The following is a 22,102-nucleotide window of genomic DNA, read 5'->3' on the forward strand; positions in this document are numbered from 1 at the left end:
ATTTTCAATGACAATAAAAGAAATATTCCTTTAGTCAGAACTCACCTTTAGGATAATCTTCCAGTAAAAGGTTGAAGTGACCTAACTGGCAAAACACCTCTGGCTCCACTTTCCCTTCAGCTTTTAAGATGTAGACGTCATAGCAGCGAACAGCCTGAGAAGCAAACAGTAAATGTGAACAAAAGTCAGTAAGACCACCTGGAGAAATAAACCAGTTTGTCTTGAACTTGGTAAAACATTTTCCAGGACAAACCAATTGTAACTGTTTTATAATTTTCTCAATCAACTACCATTTAATTCAATCAATTAATTACTATTGTCATATTTACCATAAAATACAGAGGTGAAGATAGATAATGCAAAGAGATATTCGTTTTTCTAATGTATAGAAATCATGCATCTCAGCACTCACCAAGCATTATGAAATATTACCCTAAAGTCTGAATTCTAAAACTTTTTGCCTAATTAAACAGCAGCCACATGCTAAAAGTTTGGAGGTCAAATTTCCTTGAAATTAATACTTTCATTTAGCAAGGACACATTCAATTGACAAAAAGTGACAGCAAGGACTAGTACAACATCACGAACAATTTTTATTTCAAATAAATGTTGTTGTTTTAAACTATCTATGCATCAGAAAATCCTGGGGAAAAAAATAGTTTTTCCACAATAATACTGAGAAGCTCAACGGTTTCGAGCACTGATTGTTATAACAAATGTATTTTCCATCAAATAAATTCAGCCCTTCTGAAAATAACAGACATAAAATATACGCATTAAATAAATCCTATACTGTAGTCTATATGTGGGAAATGAGTGCATTTTGAAACTTCAACATTAAAGTTCACTTACTTGCTTTATAAAACATGTTGCATGTTACATTTACATCTAACACAAGATAGACCATCTATGTTAACCACAAATTAAATGTGGCAAATGCCACACTAATGCACAATTAAAGATCTTTTTAACTGCTTTAGTAGAATGTTAGAGACACTGAAGCAACACTCAAGTACTTCAGGACCCATCACTGTAACTATACTAAATGCAGCACCCAATATACAACCAGTAGACTTCTTTACTTGTCCCGTCAGTACCCTTTAAAGCTCTGATACACCTACAAGGTCACCCGAGTTGAACAGAACTGAAGGTCATAAAAAAAGGTTAAACAACACTGGTTATGTCCCTTGACACAAGAAGTTCAGAACACTGAGGTTTTCATTCGGTTTTGTTGTCTATGCGTTTTGGAATATTTAACTTGGTGTTTTAAACTGCTAAAACATGCATTAGGCAACAGAATATGAAATTGAAAAAGTTAAACATTCAGACTGACCAATGCAAACTTTCACATATTGAATAACTGATCCTTGTTTAGAAAAAAAAAAATCTATGTGAGAACTTTTTAAATAAGTGCCTTTTCATTTAAATAAAACATACTGCAAAATATCTTGCATGAACATTTTCTCTTTAGACCATATCTAGGAACCAAAATAACTTCAGTACAGTCAGTGCTAAACCCATGAATACACGTTATAGTTAAACTAAAATGAAATGCTCATTTAACCGCAGTGTTCAAAGGTCTTTAAAGAGGTGCTGGCTGTATCTGGGACACTGAACATTTTGACAGACATGGCTAGCTTGTGGGAAGAGTAGCACAGCGGCAGACAGACAGCAAGCAGCGCAGCACAACAGCAATGAGCGCTCCGCTGAGGGATGCGCAGGTCTATTTCTAAATGAATCATCCCTTTCTTGTAAGAGCCACCACAGCTTCACAATGTCTGGCTCATTAAGCATTCCACCTGTCTATCTCTACTGCCTATAATTACTATTATAGTTAGCATTTTTTGTATGAACATTCACTATTTTTAAGACGCATCAATTATTTATGGCATTTCTTGTGGCAAATTGATGTCTATGAACAATAATTCTAAGCTATTCATATAATTGTTTTTCAGGATAGTTTTGTCTACAAGCTTACATTTATTCTTTAGATTAAAAAAAAAAAAAAACACTTCCCCAGGTACATGAACTTCTTAATCTTTTTTTTTTGTTCACTTTACTACAGTTCAAATGTATTTATTTCATGGGTCCTACAAAAGAACAATTAATTTTTTGAAAAACACAATTATATGCTTTTCCTATAAACAACATAAGTATTAATAAAAACAAATGTACCTTAAAAAAAATAATCAAGTGACAAAATATCCAGCGCTGACGTACTGCAACAAATGCTGCTTGCAAAGGCAACCTGACAAAGTCAACTTGCTCGGCCATAATGACAAACCCCTTCAGAAGTACTCGAATCTGCTAAATTAAATGTTAAACCTCACACGAGTTCTCGTAAATAACTTGATTACTGATTTACTGAACGCCTAGGTGTTGAGAAGAATGAAAAGAGCCCAGTTGCGTTCAAATGACTCCTCACATGCAATTACATTGGTTAGCATCATGCTACCCAGCTAATATGTAGCCTTTCTGCCTTGTAAACCACTGAGATCAGAGCTTTAACCTTCCCAGTTCATCTTGAAAACCGAAAACAGCCTACAGTCTGGTCTAAGATCAGCAAAATAAGTTCAATAATTCACAACTTTGGCCTAACCGAGTATGAACAGCTCGGCTAACTTAGCTAAACTTAAACACTACTGAGATTGTTTATCACCATCATACGACAGATGCACCTTCTGGCTCAATTAAAAGATAAAACACGTTTCTTTAGATTTAAGATAATTCATTAAAACAAGCAACCTTAGACTGCTAAACTGATACTCAAACGGTGGCAAAGGAATAAAAACAACACCCTCAACTCTTCATTACAGAGCCGCACTGACGATGGGGTCATAACAGGCGAACATGGCTTTATACAAAATAGCTTTACTTAACAAAAATGACTGCTGTTTACATGCTGTTTTCAAAACCGATTAATATTTAAAATAATCACTGCAGAGCATCTACAGATCCCCATCATTGACATGCATTGTGCCAGTTTCAATTGCGTAGCACTTTTCACGAAACTCAAGGCAGAAAGCAGTTAAAATCATGAAGATTTAACTAATATATCCGTGCAGTCGCATTTAGCATATTAGAGCTGGGCGACAATATAAATTTAAATATACAACGATAAACAATCACTCAGATGACCTATTTATTGCTTTACGTGAGTGATTTGTGTATGCGGATGAAGTTGGACGGACTATATGCAACTTTTAATATATCATTTGAAGTATAGTACAATCTGAATTTAATACTGTGCGTCTTTTTGCATTTTATAGAAAGTATGCATCTGTTTACAGCATTATAAAAGTGTCACGCACACTACATTATTCTGTACAATGCAATAGTTGTCTCTGTGCATTATACTGACTGTATTGCAGCTGATTAATAAAGTATATATTTATGTCTACACAGACCTAACGTTACTTGAGTGTCATTGCATACTATGTTGTATCACGCATGTTATATGATTTGCAGTTATTTGTCTATCTGTCTCCAGACCTCCATCACTGTCATATACTCATACCTTTAACAGCAAGGCCTTCGTTCTGGCGCCATCTTCATGAAGCCTCTGAAATCCAAACAGTGTGCTGCAAACAGAAGACAACACAGGCGGTTCCGTGTTACTTTCATTTGCACCGCTTTAACATGCGGGGAAGGCTCGTAAAAATGCACGGAGGGTTCTCGGTGCAGGTAAAGGGGCTTTAACTGACCTGTCCACGCTGGCTAAGCGCTCCTTCTCTTGCGGCGTAAGCTTCGGAAAGTCCTCCTCGGTTTCACTCGCTTTTCCCGCCGCCATTTTCTTTTCCTCATCACCAGCAGCAGCAGCAGCAGCGCTAGCTACAGCGGCCACTGACACTCCGCACGATTTCATAGACAAAAACACCAGCGAAAATATTTACGCACCGCAAGCCGAGCACCTTTTTGCGTAGATCTGAACGCAAAAAAAGAATAGACGGAAAATAATTTCCCCCTTTTTCACATTGTCCTCGACATGAACGAGTCGCAGGTACACCAAAATGCATGCAGAACGAGCAATGCGGGATTTAACAGCAAATTGTTATTTAGTAATATCTCAAACTTCCCCCTAGTCGCCAGCTCAAACTTGTTATAATTGTGTCACTCAAGCGAGCCCACGCCGCCGCCGTCGGACCGCCTCCTCTGAGGTTCTGGCCAATGGCTGCTCTCGGTGGAGACCACGTGATCGGCCTTGTCTCGGGATCCCTTTTTTCGTATAAACTTTCAAGGGGGAGGGTAAATAACAAACCCCTCAACTTTACGCCGCATCTTCGCCCGTTGCCATTGGCTCACCTGGATTTATTATGATTACGTAACACCAACATAAAACGCATTAGTGGCTCAAGCATCTGTCTGTTTGAGAACTCAGGGTTTTGAGGATTTGAGGAAAACGGTGCCTGAATTCTACAGTTATTAGGCAGTTTGTTACATGAGCTAGTATGATTTTCATTACTCCAGATTATGTTCCAAATGTGGAATATTTGGTTGCATTATTTTTTCTTTCTTTCCTTCTAATGTACATACAATTCCACTCAGGGTTCTGTAATTTTTTATTATTGTATGTTAGTGAGTTGCACTGTTCCGTACTGTATTTTATGTTATTGTTAGTTATCAGTTTTGTATTTGTCCAATGGTGTAATTCCTAAATTTCAGATAATAAATATCCTACTATTCTATCATATCACATACAAAATAATCCTATCCTATCATGCTCTACCCTATTTTATATTATCCTATCTTTTCTTTCTTTCTTTCACTATTCTCTTAAGAGTTATTAAGATATATCTCAGCATCCTTCAATATACTAAGCAAGAAAGTAAAAAAAGAAAAGAAAGAACTAATTATTTATCTTATTTTTACTCCCTTGCTTGAGTGTTATTATTATACAAATAATACAGTGTTTCTTAAATTAAGCCAGCTTCAGACAGTAGGTTTAAAAGATCTCTGATACTGTAAGTAAACCATATATTAAAATGTAAAAGTACACTCGAAATAATTAGCAGAGTATTTTGTGAATAACGCATATAAGCGACCGTAGCGGTCCGTGGACAGTGATCGCACGTAAATTACGCAGGATTGTGCGTAGCGCTGCAGCGGCTTGGAGCACTGTGTGAATGGAGCCTCATAAAATGGCGGATCGCGGTGAAGGTAAATAAATTGTCCAACTAAACATTTGAAGAGCCTTTAATGATTGACAACCTGTTTATTTATCTCTATAGCTTATATGCAACGAGATTCCAAGAGTTTGCAATATAGTAGAGCTGCAAGTGATCGATTATTATTATGCAGACTGTACAGATATCATTTGGATAAATCTCTCTGAAAATCCACTCATACAGTTTTAATTCTAAATCATGTCTTAGTAGCTGCATGTCGCTGAATACATTAAAAATAGTGCCTTGTTCTCAGGTTTGATATTTCAGGGTAAGGTGCGATGGTTGGTGACATTATCAGTGTTAAAATACATAAGGTTCGTGCTGTTTCTTAACTTTCTTTGTTTTTAAATCAGATCATAAAGGGGTTCATCTAAAATATTAAATAATGTAAAACAGGTTTTGGACCTACAGTTGGTTATTCGGTGGAAATATTCGAATAATATGTATGCCAATTGTTTACCCATGCAAAACAACCAAATAAATTATATAAGGGTGTATTTTCACTTGCGTCCATGCTGTGATTTTGGACGGTGTAGAAATACTATTAACTTACTTATTGTATAACAGTTCCTTTTGTTTTCAGATGTAGATGCAGAGAGTGAAGATGAATTATATGAGGTGGTTAATATCACAGATTATGCCAGGAGGCATCAGTGGTGGAGTCTTGTTTTTGGGAACAGTACAGGACCCATTGCAGAAAAGTACTCTGTGGCTTCACAGATCATGATGGGTGGAGTGACAGGATGGTTAGTCTTAATACAGATTAAGAAACCAATGCTATTTCCTATGTGCTGTGATATTTGACCCCCCAATGTCAGTATTCTATTCTACATGTATGAAATAATCCATACTAATAAATCCAAAATTACTTTGTCCTCCAGGTGTACTGGTTATCTTTTTCAGAGAGTTGGAAAAATTGTGGCTACTGCTGTTGGAGGAGGATTTCTTTTGCTACAAGTACGGATTATTAAAATGCTTATGTCGTAGCCAATACTCAAAAATGAAAATGTGCCAAATGTTTACTCCCTCTCAGGTCATTCATTCATGTACTGTACATGTGTTTCATGTAGATGTGAAATATAGCATTACATCGTTGCTCACCAGTGGATCCTCTGCTGTTGGGTGCCATCAGAGTGAGAGTTCAAACAGCTGATAAAAACATCACAATAATAACAATAAAACACAACTTTGGCTCATCATAAACATTTTATGAATTTAAACAAAAATCTGTGCATTTGTAATAAACAAATACATCATTAATTCATTTTTAACTTCAAACAGTTCCTTCTGGCTAAAATACAAGGCCTCTATCCATTATATTGCTTTTTCATTCTGACGGCACCCATTCACTGCAGAGAATCTACTGGTAAGCAAGTGATGTCATGCTAAAATTATTTAAATCTGTTCCAGTGATTGTTTGTCAAATTCATTGGATGGCCTGAGGGTAAGTAGATTTTCAGGAAATTTTCATTTTTAAGTGAACTACTCCTTTAAGGGTTTGTTATGCTTCTATGTCATGTTAAGAGAGGAAAACAAATCTTATTTTTCTCATTTCAGATTGCCAACCACAGTGGCTATGTGCAGGTTGACTGGAAGAAAGTGGAAAAGGATGTCAATAAAGCAAAAAAGCATCTGAAGAAAAAGGCAAACAAAGCAGCCCCTGAGCTCAGTTCCTTTATAGAAGAAGTGGGTATTCTTTCTTGCATCCGTTATAACCATCGTATACCAATCTACTAGCTAGTTTGAGCTCCCAAATTTCAATAAAGCATTTTCTATTATTATTTAGTGTGGGCATGTAAAACTTTAGAAAGCTGTTCCAGTGGTGGTAAGTAACGAAGTAAAAATACTTTGCTACATTACTTAAGTATTTTTTTTCGGAGATCTGTACTTTACTTGAGTATGTTTTATTTCCATCTACTTTCACTTTTACTCCACTACTTTATTAAAGACAAAGTTTACTTTTTACTCTGATACATTTCCCCATGCCCGCTTCAAGTATTTATTACACTGATTTTACAAACCAATTAAAAATTTGGTTTTCTTTTGAAAAAAAGAATGCGCGAGTTCTTTGCCAACATACGCTCACGCAGCAGTTAGTTCGAGGTGGAAGATGACCGCTAAAATAGGTGAAAGTGCAGCTCTTGCTGCCCGCAATGATCCCGAGATTCCCGACAGGGATCACCCATGGCCATATCTCAAGGATATGTTTAAATTCACTGAAGTCAAGGGAGATTCTTATTGGCTGAAATGTCTTCTTTGCCTGCCACGGGTGAATGAAATTTCAGTAGGGCTGTGTCGAATGCGATTTTCATGCTCATCTCATGCTCATCTCATCAGTAACTCTCCTGTAATTAGTAGTATATATTTCCAGCACATGCGTTCAGATCAGGGTTGCCAGGTTTTCACAACAAATCCTGACCAGTTTCTTCTCAAAACTAGTCAAAAACTAGCCCAAAAACGCAATTCCAAGAGGTTCCCCGATAAAAATTGGTTCCCGGGGTTAAAATATACATTTATTGGAAGGGTTGCCTTGGTAAAAGTCACATTTTAGGCGCGAAATATCAAGTTATTGGGATTGGGGTTTCTTCGACCGGTGGACATGGAAAACAACCACGGATGTGGCAACACTAAGTTGTGGTTGTTTTTCATGTCCACAGGTCGAAGCGACAATACCAATAACGTCATATTTAGCCCCTAAAATGCGAATGACAGAATTTTCATTTTTGGGAGAACTAACTCTTTAAAGAGGTGGTTCTTCCTCATTGTTCTTCTAAAACAGTCTTACCTTGTATCTTGCACATCTTCTGTTTGATGCAGCTATGATGTTATGGAACATGTCTATTGAAAGTTCAATCTGCGATAAAGTTCTTCATTGTCTCTTTTGATTGTAAATCTAAAAAATTCTAAAGTATCTAATCTCATCATTTGTTCAATTAAAACACTGCATATCACTCCCAAAACAACTGATCTGCTTAATTATTGATATTTATAATTAATTTGAATATTTACTTTTTACTTCCGGTACTTAAGTATGTTTTAAATCTTAATACTTTTGTACTTTTACTCAAGTGATGTTTGAATGGAGGACTTTCTACTTTTACTTGAGTATAACTTTGGAATACTTTTACCACCCCTGGCTGTTACTTATCCTACATTCTAAATGTAAATGTAAATGGTGTCTTTTTCTTCCAGTCGACAGAATTTGTGAAGAGGAATATTGTTATCTCAGGTGGATTTGTTGGAGGATTTCTGCTGGGCCTTGCATCCTAAATGAAACATGGATCTACTGTATTACCAAGTAGTTTGCACATTAATATTTTCCCTTATGTCGGTGTCACAGCAATACAACACTGGAACTTGATGTATTGTCTGAAGCAGTGCAATGGACATTTGCTGAACTGTTGTTCTAAATATATTCCTCTACAATGCTGATTAACTGTACATAGCTTAATCATCCTGATGAAGAGATATATTGTGCCAATAACTTTAAAGAAAATTGTAGGTGTGGTTTTGTTATTTTTTTATTTTATTTTGTATACTCTTAATAAGACATCAACATGAGGTTTGTTATACAACTAAAGTGTTTCTTACTGTGCTTTGTTTTTGACAATACATTATTAGAGTTAGTTGGATAATGTCCGTGATATTTACTTGTCCAGAAGCATGTATTGTTTTTTTGAGTGTTTTACTTTCTTTGTGTTTTCTTTTTTTTTAAATATACAGAATCAACCACCAATAACATGTTTGTGGAAAATAAAAAAAGTATGTCTTTCTGGTTGTTTATGGTTTATTCATGTTGTTTTGATTTTTACAAGGGGGAAAAAATAAAACCTTAACGAAGGTTTAAAAAAACAACTTTAGATAATTTGTGGTAGACAAAAGCATGGACTTCTTTACATGCAGTAATATATATAAATATATATATATTTTTTTTTTAAATTTTTTTTTTTTTTTTACTACGTGTAAAGATATATACACACGTATACATGTTGTCCAGGTTGCTCTGATAGCGGCCTTCAGCTCTTCTGCATTGTTGGGTCTGGCATCTTCCTCTTCACAATACCCCATAGATTTTCTATGAGGTTAAGGTCAGGCAAGTTTGCTAGCCAATTAAGAACAGGGATACCATGGTCCTTAAAGCAGGTACTGGAAGCTGTGGCACTGTGTGCAGGTGCCAAGTCCTGTTGGAAAATGAAATCTGCATCTCCATAACTTCCTGCTATACGGCTTTGTTGACCTTGGACCTCAGAAAACACAGTGGACCAATACCAGCAAATGACATGGCACCACAAACCATCACTGGACCTCAAGCAACTTGGATTGTGTGCCTCTCATTTCTTCCTTCAGACTCTGGGACTCTGAAATCCAAAGGAAATGCAAAATGTACTTTAATCAGAGAACATAAATTTGGACCACTCAGCAGCAGTCCAGTCCTTTTTGAAGTGAGATGCTTCTGACGCTGTCTGTTGTTCAAGAGTGGCTTGACACAAGGAATGCAACAGCTGAAACCCATGTCTTGCATACGTCTGTGCGTAGTGGTTCTTGAAGCCCTGACTCCAGCTGCAGTCCACTCTTTGTGAATCTCCCCCACATTTTTTAATGGGGTTTGTTTCACAATCCTCTCCAGGGTCCGCTTATCCCTACTGCTTGTTCACATTTTTTCTCCCACATCTTTTCCTTCCCTTTGCCTCTCTACTAATGTGCTTGGACACAGAGCTCTGTGAACAGCCAGCCTCTTTTGCAATGACCTTTTGTGTCTTGCCCTCTTTGTGCAAGGTGTCAATGGTCGTCTTTTGGACAACTGTTAAGTCAGCAGTCTTCCCCATGATTGGGTAGCCTATAGAACTAGACTGAGAGACCATTTAAAGGCTTTGCAGGTGTTTTGAGTTAATTAGCTGATTAGAGTGTGGCACCAGGTGTCTTCAATATTGAACCTTTTCACAATATTCAAATTTTCTGAAATACTGAATTTGTCTGTTATAAACATCCAAATTAAAAGAAATAAACATTTGAAATATATCAGTCTGTGTGAAATTAATGAATATAATTATTCAAGTTTCACTTTTTGAATGAAATTAGTGAAATAGATTCAAATGTAACTTAGGTCCAAAATTATTTATTTCTCACTGTACAATCCATCTATCAGTCTGTCTGTCAGTGCATGTTAGGCGTTATGAAACACAGAGAGATGATAAAACTGGCCTAAGCAAGGACTTTGATAAACCTGAAATATGATTTACGTCTTTCAAGCGAAATCATATTTGAACTGAAGACCGATGAATGTATTGTCACGTGATCTGGGTTTCGTTGCCTAGCAATACTGTTTGCAAACAAGTTGTTATCTTGGCGACCAGTTTTCATCAGTCTGGGCTCGTCCTGCTCTGAGAAAACCGACATTACTTGCTACCAATAATGGCCTTACCAATGCTACCTGGAAATTCAGTCAATAGAAATGTAAGTGATAACAAAAATGATCTTTAGAAATGTTTTGTCTTTGTTGAGGGAAAACAACTTTATGTGAATAAAGGCTGTTTAAGTATTGCTAGCTATAGAGCGGTTCGCTAATATTTACTTATAAAACTGAAAATATTGAAAGTGTGTGTGTGTGTGTGTGTGTGTGTGTGTGTGTTTGTAGTATCAAACGTTACTATTCTATTTAGTTATTTAGCGAGTTCATTTATGTAACTTAATCATTGCTGCCTAAAACAGCTGACTTTCTCAGAGCACATTGCTAAAACTGTCCGGTCCTGCAGATTTGCTTTATTCAACATCAAGAAGATCAGGCCCTTTCTTCCGGAACATACTGCACAACTCCTTGTTCAAGCTCTTGTTCTGTCCAGAATGGACAGTGCAATGCCCTATTGGCAGGTCTTCCAACCAGTTCTATCAAATCTTTACAATTAATCCAGAACGCGGCAGCAAGATTAATTTTTAATGAGCCAAAAAGAATACACGTCACACCGCTGTTTATCAATTTGGACTGGTTTCCAATAGCTGCTCGCATAAAATTCAAGGCATTGATGTTTGCCTACAAAACTACCACTGGCTCTGCACCCATTTGCCTCAATTTGTTACTTCAGACTTATGTGCCCTCTAGAAGCTTGTGTTCTGCAAGTGGACTTCGCTTGATTGTACCATCCCAAAGAAGCATAAAGTCACTTTTACGGACTTTTAAATTAAATGTTCCCTTCTGGTGGAATGACCTTCCCAACTCAATCCGAGCAGCTGAGTCCTTCGCCATCTTCAAGAATCGTCTTAAAACCCATTTCTTCCATCTTTATTTGACCCTCTAACTTTTGCACTCACTATTCTAATTCTAACTACCTTTCTAATCTTTTTGTATTCTATTTTAATTTCATTTATTGTGCAATTGTGTGTGTGAATATATATATATATATATATATATATATATATATATATATATATATATATATATATATATAACACTCTAACACTAGCTTGCTTTATTCTTTTTCTATTCTATCTGTTTTCTTTTTATTTATTATATTATTTAAAAGCCCATGCTACGTGTACTGTGTTAACCTAACTGAGACTTACTGCATAGCACTTATATATCATTGCTCTTTTTGTTGTTTTTGATTGCTTCCACTGTCCTCATTTGTAAGTCGCTTTGGATAAAAGCGTCTGCTAAATGAATAAATGTAAATGTAAAACGTTGAAATTATTTATTGCTAATTTCACAACCTGCAGTGAAGTTCATTCTATGTTTTTAACCATTAATTACTGACAAAGAAACCCCCCCCACCCCCCACCCCCCCAAAAAAAACACATAAAATGAAGTTAAATTGATAGAAACAAAGGTTCTGTCATAAAATTATGAAAACAGTTTAGAGTGTCATTTTATTTTCTCTTCATTATTTTCCAGCTTGGAAAAGACAAATTTCACAAATCTCAGCATTTTGATTATTCAAATGGAGTAGCCATGATGGTTGGGTCAGAGAAGCCAGGCATTGGAGGAGAACTTCTCCTGGGGCAGGGCACAAGACCCAAGTATTCACTTTTTCCAAAGGGAGAGGGCAGCAATGCTCCTGCATGGGTTGCTTTTGACAAACAGGTTTGTCCTTATTATGAGGAAACATAATATAGTCATTTTACCTATAATGCTGTGCAAATTATCCTAATTTTCCATGCTATTTTCCTACCCAAAGGTCCTGTGTTTTGATGCTTATTTCCAAGAAGCTGTACCTCAGAGGAGGGAAGAAAAATATAGAGTTAGAAAGTGCAAGATTTACTTCTATCTGGAGGATGACACCATACAAGTAGTGGAGCCAGAGCTCAAAAACAGTGGGATCCCACAGGGTGAACCATCAGAATCAAATCTATAGCATCCTGATTAACGACAATCCAGTAAAAGCATCCTGTTTAAATCCATCTGTTCTCCTTCAATGTAGGAACCCTGATTCGGAGGCACCGCATTCCTCTCCCAGCTCCTAAAGATGATTGCTTCTACAATGTGCACCATTTTAACATCAATCAGGAAATAGTGTTCTATAACAGAACCTTTATGATTACGGACTGTGACCCCTTCACACGCAACTTCTTGATAAAAATGGGGGTGCGCCTAATCCCCCCTGCTTCCACGCCAGCAGATCCCTATTCCACACATCGACAAGAGGTAAGAAAGCATCGTGTATCTATATAGCAATATCAATACTTCAATGTTATACTGTTTCTTTCCCTCTCACAGATGGAGGAGAACATGAAGCCACTGCGGCCGTATGAAAGAATAGATACCCTGAAGCAGTTTTTGGAACATGACCGCAAAGTCCTGCGCTTCTACTGCTACTGGGATGATACTGAGAGGATGTTTGGAGACCCCAGAGAGCTGATCTTGCATTACTTCCTGGCAGATGACACAATGGAAATTTACGAAGTTGTCCTTCCAAACTCTGGTCGAGATGCTGTCCCTAAATTTCTGCACAGGGGAAAGCTTCCCAAGGTCTGTAAAAGACAGCACTGCAAAAAAAAAAAAAAATATTACATAAAATATTACATTAAAATATCTTGATAATAAGAAGAAATGTTTCTTCAGCTTTGCTCTCACATTTAAAAAGTTATTCAAATATTAAATCGTTATTTTATATTGTTATGATATTTCACAATATTACTGTTTTTACTGTATTTTGATCAAATAAATGCAGAGGTGATGACTTCAATGAATGTCTTTGAAAAACATGAAATTAAATGGTCACTGTTCAATCCAGTTCAGTGGTTATCAGTTCCTCTATACTCTTTTGCTTGGACACATTTCTCCATCCACCATGCCAAGCTTTTATCCAGACTGACAGGGCTGAAAGAATATCCAACTTCCCAAAGCACTTTTCAGTTTCCTCTCTGCTTGTTTTGCAGTCTAAATTCATAATGAAGCAAGAAGTTTTTTTTCTGTTCTCATGTAGTCTTGTCACTCATTCTGTTGCCTCTCACTAAATGTAATCTAAAAAGGTTTTGCAGGAGTCCCCCAGTGAAAAATTAATAATGAACCCATTGGCAAATTTCACTTGTCCTTCAGGTTCTGCAAAATGTCAATTATTTTCCTCTTGATTGTGTCAAACAGCATGCTCCTATTCCCAAACGCCAGCCTGGAGAAATAACAGACCGCACAGTCCTCAATGTATTCGGACCGGTCGGACAAGGAGGACGCTACATTTTGGATAGCCTCAAGGTTAGTACAGACTAAACATTGGTCCATTATCAATGCCCTTATGAACACGTGACAAATTCATAACAATTGTTTATTTCTATAAATACATTTTTTAATCAGTTCAGTAGCCAGCTGTTTAAATTTGAATGGACTAGTATGTCAATGTCTCCTAAACATTTTACAGACTGGAGCAATAGAAGAAGAATTCTACAAAGACTGTGACCTGACCATTGGAGGCGTCATTAATGTGTGGGGTCGTAGGATGTTAATTTGTGACTGCGACAACTTCACTAAAGAGTATTATCGGTCTAAATATGGTATTGGTGAGTTACATCGCGCCTCAAAGGGAGGCAGTAGTATTTATGCTTTTAAAGGAGATAACATTATATTTGATTAATATGTCCAAATTCGTGATTTGTGGTTAAATAGATTTGTATAAATGAAAACAATTTGAATCCAGGCAAAAGAGAGCAAAGTTTTTATCATTGTTTTTTACTATTATTAAATTATTAGTATTTTTATAGTATAAAATAGAACAGGAGAACAGATTCTTTTATTATTTTGCGGTTTTATAAAAAATTGTAGGGAGGGGTTTGGCCCCGCTCTTAATGGCCACATGATGTCAGTATTGAGTTTCACCTGTGACTTTAGAACTATGTCGTGAACTCATGTTTATTTTGATTGCTCCAGACAAACTCTCCACAGCATTTGCAACTTTATGCCCTACTGCTTTTTGTAGTAAACTGAAAAGAAAATGTACATACCCCAACCCCTCATTCTCTGTACACATCGCATCTGTGTGGTCTGACAAGCTGTTCATTATTATCAAAGTCTTCCTGTCGTAAATCCCACATCTCTATGAGAGCCTAATGCTCCCTAGTGTGCTTTCATCTCTGTGAATAACTGTTGGAATAACACGCAATGAACGACAGAAGACTAAAGGAGCAGAACTGATTGACACCTCAAGGTGACTCAGTTTTTGGACAGCAGATATGAGCAATGACCAGCCTGGCCTCTTTATCTTCAAAAGCCCGGACATGAGAGGCACACGAGCTCCATGCCAGTGGTAACACAATACGGGTGCACGTGCATCTGTCTGCTGCGGCGTTATGCTGGCCGAACAGATCATTGCATTAGTTACACATGAGTCTAATGGAGTCGAGGTGACACATGCTCTGATGAAGCACTTGTCCGTTTCTCAGAGGTTAAGAGGTTGCTGATTGAATTCATATGAGTAAACGCAACCAGTCTGGCGTCACTTCCGGTTTTCCATGCATATGTCTGCTTAAATGTGTGTGTGTTTGAGGTTTTCTTCCTGTGTGGCTTCACAGAGGACTTCACACCTGTCTCATACCAGGCCTCGCTCCCTCCTAAAGCACCCAGACAGGTGCCACCCTACACTGGATTTGGATCTGAGGAAGATTCGCTGTGCTCCTGTCAGGGCTTGTTGCCTAAACCTCCACAGAAGGATTTCAAGAAGCTTATGGAAAAAGACAGGTAACCAGTGGAGCTAATCTCCCTTAGGACATCTAGAGTATATGGTTGCCTTCCATTAAAATGATTAATATTAGATCAAAACAACATGTCAGGCTCTAACTGGCTTTCTGATCATTTTGCTAGAAGACATTAGACCCTTGTCTGTCCTACTAAAGTCATCCTTCATCAGTTTAGTGCAGCTCTTTGTAATACAGCACATGGACGAACACATGCCCTTTATAAATAATCAGAAGCTCAACCGCAATCTCACCATACTTCCGATGTAAAACACTTTTTCAAGTCAGTTTATTATTATACATTGTTTTCGCAGTGTTTTGCTTCCAAATATAATCCCAGAACCAGTATCACGCTGCAAATAACTGTCTCGCTCAATTTGCTTTGGACAATACAATGTCAGACATTGGCAGGCTTAGAGTTTGAAGGGAAAAAGAATGCTCTTCAAAGTGAAGGGCTCTTTTATAAATACTAATAACCTCAAAGCAGCTAAGTGACAGGAATCAAGACCCATCCTGATCTTGTCAGCCTGGTGAACTATATATTTTAAGAATAGTCACTGTAAGCTGGAAAGAGAACAGGTCTTCAAACTTTCTAGCAAAGTCAGGGAGTCCATTAGTATAGTGAGAATACAAGAAAACTTGGCACAAGTGTGTCACATGCAGTTTGGTCTGTTCAGTCTAGGAGGCTGTGTCAAGTCTTAATTTTCAGCAGCCATTACTTTTCCGCAGTGTCACATGATCCTTCAGAAATTTACATTTACTTTTAGTCATTTAGCAGACACTTTTATCCAATGCTACTTACAAATTAGAACAATGAAAGCAATTAAAATCAACAAAAGAGCAATGATATACAAGTGCTATAATAAGTCTTAGTCAGCTTAACGCAGTAAACATAGCAAGTTTATATATATATATATATATATATATATATATATATATATATAAATATATATATATATATATATATATAAGAAAACAGAAATCAGATAGAATAGAAAAAGAATAGAGCAAGCAAGTGTTAGAAGCCTTTTTGACTTTTGTTAATTGCATAATAAATAGAGTCTAAAAGGACAAGTTATTTGTTTAATATAAATCATTCTATTGTGCTGATTTGGTGCACAAATTTGTATTCTGAAGAAGAAATAAAGTCATACATGATGGGAACATCTTGAGAGTAAGTAATGATAGATTTTTTTAACTATCTCTTCAAAATAACCATTTTAAAAATAAAATCATCAAACTCTATATGTTTGGATGTTTTATTCAGTGTACCAATGGTATAGTATGAATAAATACTTTTTACAATGAGAATAAATATTAAGCTCAAACAAAAACAAAAACATCTACATGATTAGTTTGATTTTAAAATGTCAAATCAATGATAAAACTTTTATTCTATTCATTCCTGTAACAAAACATTTCTCAGCCAGATAATAAATGACACTTTTTTTCCTCAACTTTAGGCAAGGTCTGGTAAGCAATGTGTTGAGATTTGTGGCGAAAATGCTTACAGACAGTCCTGTGGACAAAGAACGTGTTTTTATCATATATGTCTACCTCAGCGATGATACCATAGCGGTCTTTGAACCTCCTCAGAGAAACTCAGGTACTGTCCTCCTGTTCCTTTACATTCAGATCAGATAAAAACATAAGATTAAGATTATACCTAATGTTGTTCCATTGTTCTTGTGTTTAAGGTGTGATTGGGGGTAAGTTTTTAAAGAGAGGTCGGGTAAAGAAGCCAGGACAGGAGCTGTTTAAGAGTGAGATGTCTGAGTATTTCACAGCTCAGGATTTGTATGTGGGAGCTCGGCTGGATCTGAACAATCAGCCCTTCCAGCTGCTGGATGCTGATGAATTTACATTCAGTTACATGGAGCAGCATGCAGAGGAGGTAGCACAAAAATCTACAAAGTCTCAATTTATTCAATTTGTTTTACACAGAAACTTCATTAAAATCCCTTCACGTATGTTTCTCAATTACTTAGTTCCCCAAGGCCAATATTGGCACCATTATTAGCAAGGTAAAATCCATTAGTGAGGAAGAGCAGAAGAAAGTAAAACAGTTCTTCACCACGAGTGACCCAAGCAGCACTGGCTTCATTCCATATGAGTCATTTAGGTAAGAAGGCAGCCAGAAATACAAATAAAAGGTACATAACACCTTGTTATAGCCTGCCATATAATTTATTTTGAGTGCAATTTTGGCTCAGGCTCACTGAATTTGAGATTTTATTGTGGGTGTAATTAACTACAGAAATAGAACTGACTTGCAAAATGTCCTCTCGCAGTTGTTGTGGCTGATTGGGGACAAAACTCAGAGTTCTTTTGGTGTCTGTGTCTGGGTACAACACAGTAAAAGAAACAAACTGTATTAAATTCTGATTTCTAACATACACATCATAGTTGTGACATTAAACACATTGTCAAATAAAATGGCTGATCTAGCATAAGAATTTTTTTAAGGCTATTTGAGCAAAAATGACAACATTTATGAAACATCTGCCAGATTTCTTTGGTGATTTCAGATATTAAATTTAATCCTAAGCTCATTGGAGAATTTGAAGTTTTCCCATTCAAAGAGATGGGAGCTGCACTTGAATGCCCAAGAGGTGTTTCAAAGATGGCCAGCGAGTGACATGACTTGTATTAAAGAGACTTTGGTCATGTGCTGTTCTTAAGCAACTAGCTCCTGCTCAGGACCAGCTCATAACCAGCTTAAACCAGCTCATGACCAACCAAAGACCAGCTGCTAAGCTTCAAAATATGCGTACCCACTACACTGTTTAGTTTGACAGTGCTCAAGCATTCTGTAATGGCTGTGTTCTTCACAGGACTCTGTTGGCTGAAATGGACGTTCGGTTGTCTGAACACGAGATCATAACGCTGGGTCGCAATTATTCATTGCGGGAACAATCAGAGGTGGACTTGAACCTCGCGCTTGCTGTGGCTCAGGATCAGCTAAAGAAGAAAAACTTTGAGAACTTCACAGATATGATTCGAGCCTTCACACATGAGGACCGGGACAGGTAGCCCTCAACCTAACTCAAATCTAACTTTTGAAAGTAGATTTTCTTGTATTTAATTAGTTGTGCACTTCAAATATTTATTTGTATGATTTATTTGTGAGTAGTGTTACAAATTTCACATTTAGAATTTGCTGCTTATGTTTAGTTTCAAAATGGCATACTTTGTGCATTCAGTTCCTCAGAACCAAAATAATATCAAACATTTTACTACTTTTTACTATACATTTTACTTTATAATATTGTTTTGGTTTACATGTTTCCAGATTTTAATTACATTTGGAAACCAATATTATTATTTTTTTGGTCTGAATAAATGAATGTTAACTTTGTCCCAATATATATTTCCTCCTGTCCATTCAGTCTGTTGCTTGTAAGCACCCTGTTGCAGTATATGCACATGACCAAATGAATATAATATCAAATCAACATTGATATAAACATGCATTCATACAGAACCACGAAATCAGTCCCCGTTGTTCTCAGCTATTGAGAGTCACGCAGGCACTGATGTGGACCACTAACAATCACGCTGAGGTAGAATAACCATCAGTCTGCTTTAGATTGAGGGCGTGCGATTAGTTCCAGCGGTTCAAGTGAAGCATTGGAAACAGATGAAGACCTGTGGCATGTTGCAGGCAGGAGAAACAGATGAGGAAGAATGCCGACAGGTCAACGTGCTTGTCCTGTTTATGTGGCCCTGTGGAAAGTTTCGTTATTTTACGATGTTCTGAAAATAATGAACCAGGAATGCCTGCAGCTGTCCGTCATGAACTCCACAAGAAAATTGAATATGATAACATTTTATTAACAGTATTTTATAATATGTACCATTCAAAAGTTTGGGGTCAATACTTTATAAAGAAATTAATTCTTTTATTCAGGAAGCATGCATTACATTGTTTAAAAGTGAAGCCATTTGTAGCATTACAGATTGTTAATCCTAATTTAAAGAAATACTTTGAAAAATTTTGGAAAAAAAAATTAATTAAAAAATAAATTATACGTATGTTGATTTATGTTAATGTTGCTGTTTTCAGACTCTTTGTGCTAACAAAAATCTCATTGGATTATTACAAATAATACCAAAATTAATGTTTGGAAATGTAAACTGATATTTACTACTGACACACGACAGCAAAAGATAGAAATAAGTGACTTGAAACCATTTTTAGATGGTGAAAATACTAGTGTTCTATATATATTATGGAATATGTTGACGTGAATTACTCATTCCTCTTTCTGTCTACTCAAATGGTGATGCTCTAGATCGGGACACCTCTCTTCTAAAGAGGCACAGATCATCTTTAAAGCCTTCCGACTGCCCCTGTCTGATGACCTACAACAAGCCCTTCTCGAAAAGTAGGGTCAGCAGAGCAAAACTCCCATTTATTATCCAAGAAACATTTCACCACAACACATCCTTATTTTCTGCATCTCTCATGTTCGCATCCAGGTTTCAAGACGAGTCTGAGAAGATTGACTATCACGCCTTCCTATCGAGTATCAACTGGAGAGAAAACCCTGCCCCTGCTGTGCTTCCAGATGTCACTGTGAAGGTGAGTTTAAAAGCAGTCCATTTGTTCTATCATCAGACACATATTTTGAGATGTCGTTCTTTGTCTTTTGCTAAAGCGGCCACATGCACATGAGAGTGTTTGTGTCAGGGTGCAGGCCCTGGTAACCTTTGGGCCCCACAAGCTTTGAGCACCTCCAAGCCTCATCACAAGTAAATCAAACTTGGAAAAAACCCACTCAACGAATACTCTGAAGTGGAGCTTTTATTACAGCGCAGTAATTTAGCATGTCTCCTTGGAGCCTAAACAGAACCATCTGCTTACTGACTCGCGCGATGCGACGCCTTCCAGTTGTGCTGGGTCTTAACAAACCAGCAGGTGGAGCCACGGGTCGATTAGTTTCTCACTGCAATCTTTTCTATGTAATCAAGGCTTGGAGGACCATTCATAGCGATTCCAAGATGGATCTATAAGAAGCAAGCCAGGCTGTGTGATTCTGTTTTTTGCTTTGCTCGCTCGTTTCTCATAGCTCATTTCGGTTTATTGACCGCTAAATTTGCCAGTTTCCAGCCATTTCCCGTGGCCCTCACTGAACCTCATCTAGCAGCCATTACAATGGTGAATTGCCCTGCATTTATCAAGTACTTCTCAGTATGTAAGAAAGAAGAATAAGACCACAAGACCACACTGAATCTGTAAGGATCGATCGCTCTGTTTAATTGGTCTAGTCTAGTGACTATAGCCATGTTTCATAAAAACCACATGAAGCTCTGTGCATAAAAACTATGTATATTTGCTAAATATTACATGTGACAGGATAACCAGATGCCTTGGATTTCAAGGGACATTTTTTTTCCCTTTGGTAGCCAATATGCATTGATATCCATTGTTATATTAGATTTCTTTATATTATAGTATTTATTCAAATTTAGAATTAGCTTCAGCTTTGTATTTTCAGTTTTATTTAGAATTTAAGTAATTTTGTTGTGTCTTTGCCATTTTAAATTCAATTCAAATATTTAAATGTAATTTAAATTATATATATATATTCCTATTTATCTTAAATTTCTTTTTGTTTACATTTTAGTATTTCTGTACTTCAGTCAAAAATTTTTGTTTGTGTCTATTTAATTAACAAAACATTTTTAATCATTTTAGGTTTAGTTATCTTTTTTGACAAACATTAGTTTGAGGAAACGTTACGGTCCTTGCATACGTTACAAAAATAAATACAGCCTCACGATGTGTCAATTAGGTTTACACACTGCCTCAGAAACGTTCGTCTGTCATAAAAAATTTGGATCGAGTTCGATTTTCTGCGTTTTTCATGTCCATAGCAAGCATTTTAAGAGGTGTTTTGACACATCTGACTGTGTGCAAGGTTTGGACGATAAGTACAAAAAAATGCACACCAAAAATCTCAGACTCAGTGAGCAAGGACCTTTACTCGTTTTTTTACAGTTCATAAGTGTGTGTAGATGATCACACTAATTTATAGTAGTATGTCAGAGTATGATATACAATAACTCATCGCAGTTCTACATTGGCCATGTTCAAATCACACAAAACTGTCCCCCTTTTTGAATTCATAGATAATAATATCGGATATTTTAGTGATATATAGACTGTTGAACTAAATATGTTCCCAGTTTCATTTGAGAAATCTGGTCACCTTAACATATTGAGCAATAAAAATTCTTATCTGTAGCAATTCTTTTAAAAAGATGATTATGTGTCTGATTTACTGAACCACGCAAAGTCGTTAAACATTTGTTATACATTTTTAAATAGCAAGTACAAGACATTTACCATGTGCTAAAGTCAATCCGGCCTGATAAATCTTTGTCTCGCTTCAGCTTAATTTACAGAGACATGAAATGAGAGTGCCAGTTAAACATATGTGCTCCAGGAACCTCTGTGAACTGTTTCTCAAACCCTGTCGTGCCGTTGTTTTCAGTTTGACGCAGACTGGAGAGGAGACGCTGCAGACCCTGCAGTTAAAACCATCAACTACTCGCTCTTTCTGGAGGACGTCTTTGGCAGCGCCACAAACATTAATGACAGCTGAGAACAGCCTGATGGGACCCTCAATAACATGAGAAAGTCAAGAAATCTGCTCGACTTTGTGTATTGCGCTGATTAAATTCACATTGTTGCACATCGTTGTTTCTGCTGTGCTTCATGAATGTCATAATACCGTTTATGTGTATTTTTTATTCGACATAAAATCAAAAACATG

At 36.8% G+C, this 22,102-nt stretch overlaps 3 protein-coding genes across 3 annotated transcripts in view; 2 read left to right on the forward strand and 1 right to left on the reverse strand.

The window, feature by feature from the left end:
• Positions 1–4,135, reverse strand: part of LOC113108167 (lysine-specific demethylase 6A-like) — a 57,126-nt gene extending 52,991 nt beyond the window's left edge. The window contains exons 1-3 of the mRNA XM_026271015.1: positions 3,705–4,135; positions 3,518–3,581; positions 46–154 (exon numbers count right to left, since the gene is read on the reverse strand). Coding sequence (XP_026126800.1) covers positions 46–154; positions 3,518–3,581; positions 3,705–3,865 — 334 coding nt within the window. The 5' untranslated portion in view covers positions 3,866–4,135. The remainder of the gene's footprint in view (positions 1–45; positions 155–3,517; positions 3,582–3,704) is intronic.
• Positions 4,136–5,138: 1,003 nt separating this feature from the next.
• Positions 5,139–8,946, forward strand: LOC113109278 (FUN14 domain-containing protein 1). The gene is made up of 5 exons (XM_026272904.1): positions 5,139–5,157; positions 5,749–5,911; positions 6,047–6,122; positions 6,723–6,851; positions 8,358–8,946. The coding sequence occupies exons 1-5, from the start codon at positions 5,139–5,141 to the stop codon at positions 8,433–8,435; spliced, it is 465 nt and encodes a 154-aa protein (XP_026128689.1). The 3' UTR covers positions 8,436–8,946.
• A 1,556-nt stretch (positions 8,947–10,502) lies between these two features.
• Positions 10,503–22,021, forward strand: efhc2 (EF-hand domain (C-terminal) containing 2). The gene is made up of 15 exons (XM_026271016.1): positions 10,503–10,619; positions 12,052–12,240; positions 12,335–12,485; positions 12,578–12,801; positions 12,874–13,125; positions 13,741–13,848; positions 14,012–14,150; positions 15,159–15,324; positions 16,784–16,926; positions 17,018–17,214; positions 17,309–17,442; positions 18,155–18,349; positions 19,616–19,708; positions 19,803–19,905; positions 21,821–22,021. The coding sequence occupies exons 1-15, from the start codon at positions 10,578–10,580 to the stop codon at positions 21,929–21,931; spliced, it is 2,247 nt and encodes a 748-aa protein (XP_026126801.1). The 5' UTR covers positions 10,503–10,577; the 3' UTR covers positions 21,932–22,021.
• The last annotated feature ends 81 nt before the right edge of the window (positions 22,022–22,102 follow it).

This window comes from Carassius auratus, chromosome 9, assembly GCF_003368295.1.
Source record: "Carassius auratus strain Wakin chromosome 9, ASM336829v1, whole genome shotgun sequence".
NCBI classification, from domain to species: domain Eukaryota; kingdom Metazoa; phylum Chordata; class Actinopteri; order Cypriniformes; family Cyprinidae; genus Carassius; species Carassius auratus.

Excerpts from the sequence above, each read along its gene's own strand:
- LOC113109278 (XM_026272904.1), top strand. Across the intron at positions 5,912-6,046 it reads ATGGGTGGAGTGACAGGATG|GTGTACTGGTTATCTTTTTC; the intron begins GTTAGTCTTAAT and ends TTTGTCCTCCAG. Across the intron at positions 6,123-6,722 it reads GAGGATTTCTTTTGCTACAA|ATTGCCAACCACAGTGGCTA; the intron begins GTACGGATTATT and ends TTCTCATTTCAG.
- efhc2 (XM_026271016.1), top strand. The coding sequence starts at position 10,578 with ATGGCCTTACCAATGCTACCTGGAAATTCAGTCAATAGAAAT. Across the intron at positions 10,620-12,051 it reads GAAATTCAGTCAATAGAAAT|CTTGGAAAAGACAAATTTCA; the intron begins GTAAGTGATAAC and ends ATTATTTTCCAG. Across the intron at positions 18,350-19,615 it reads ACACATGAGGACCGGGACAG|ATCGGGACACCTCTCTTCTA; the intron begins GTAGCCCTCAAC and ends GTGATGCTCTAG.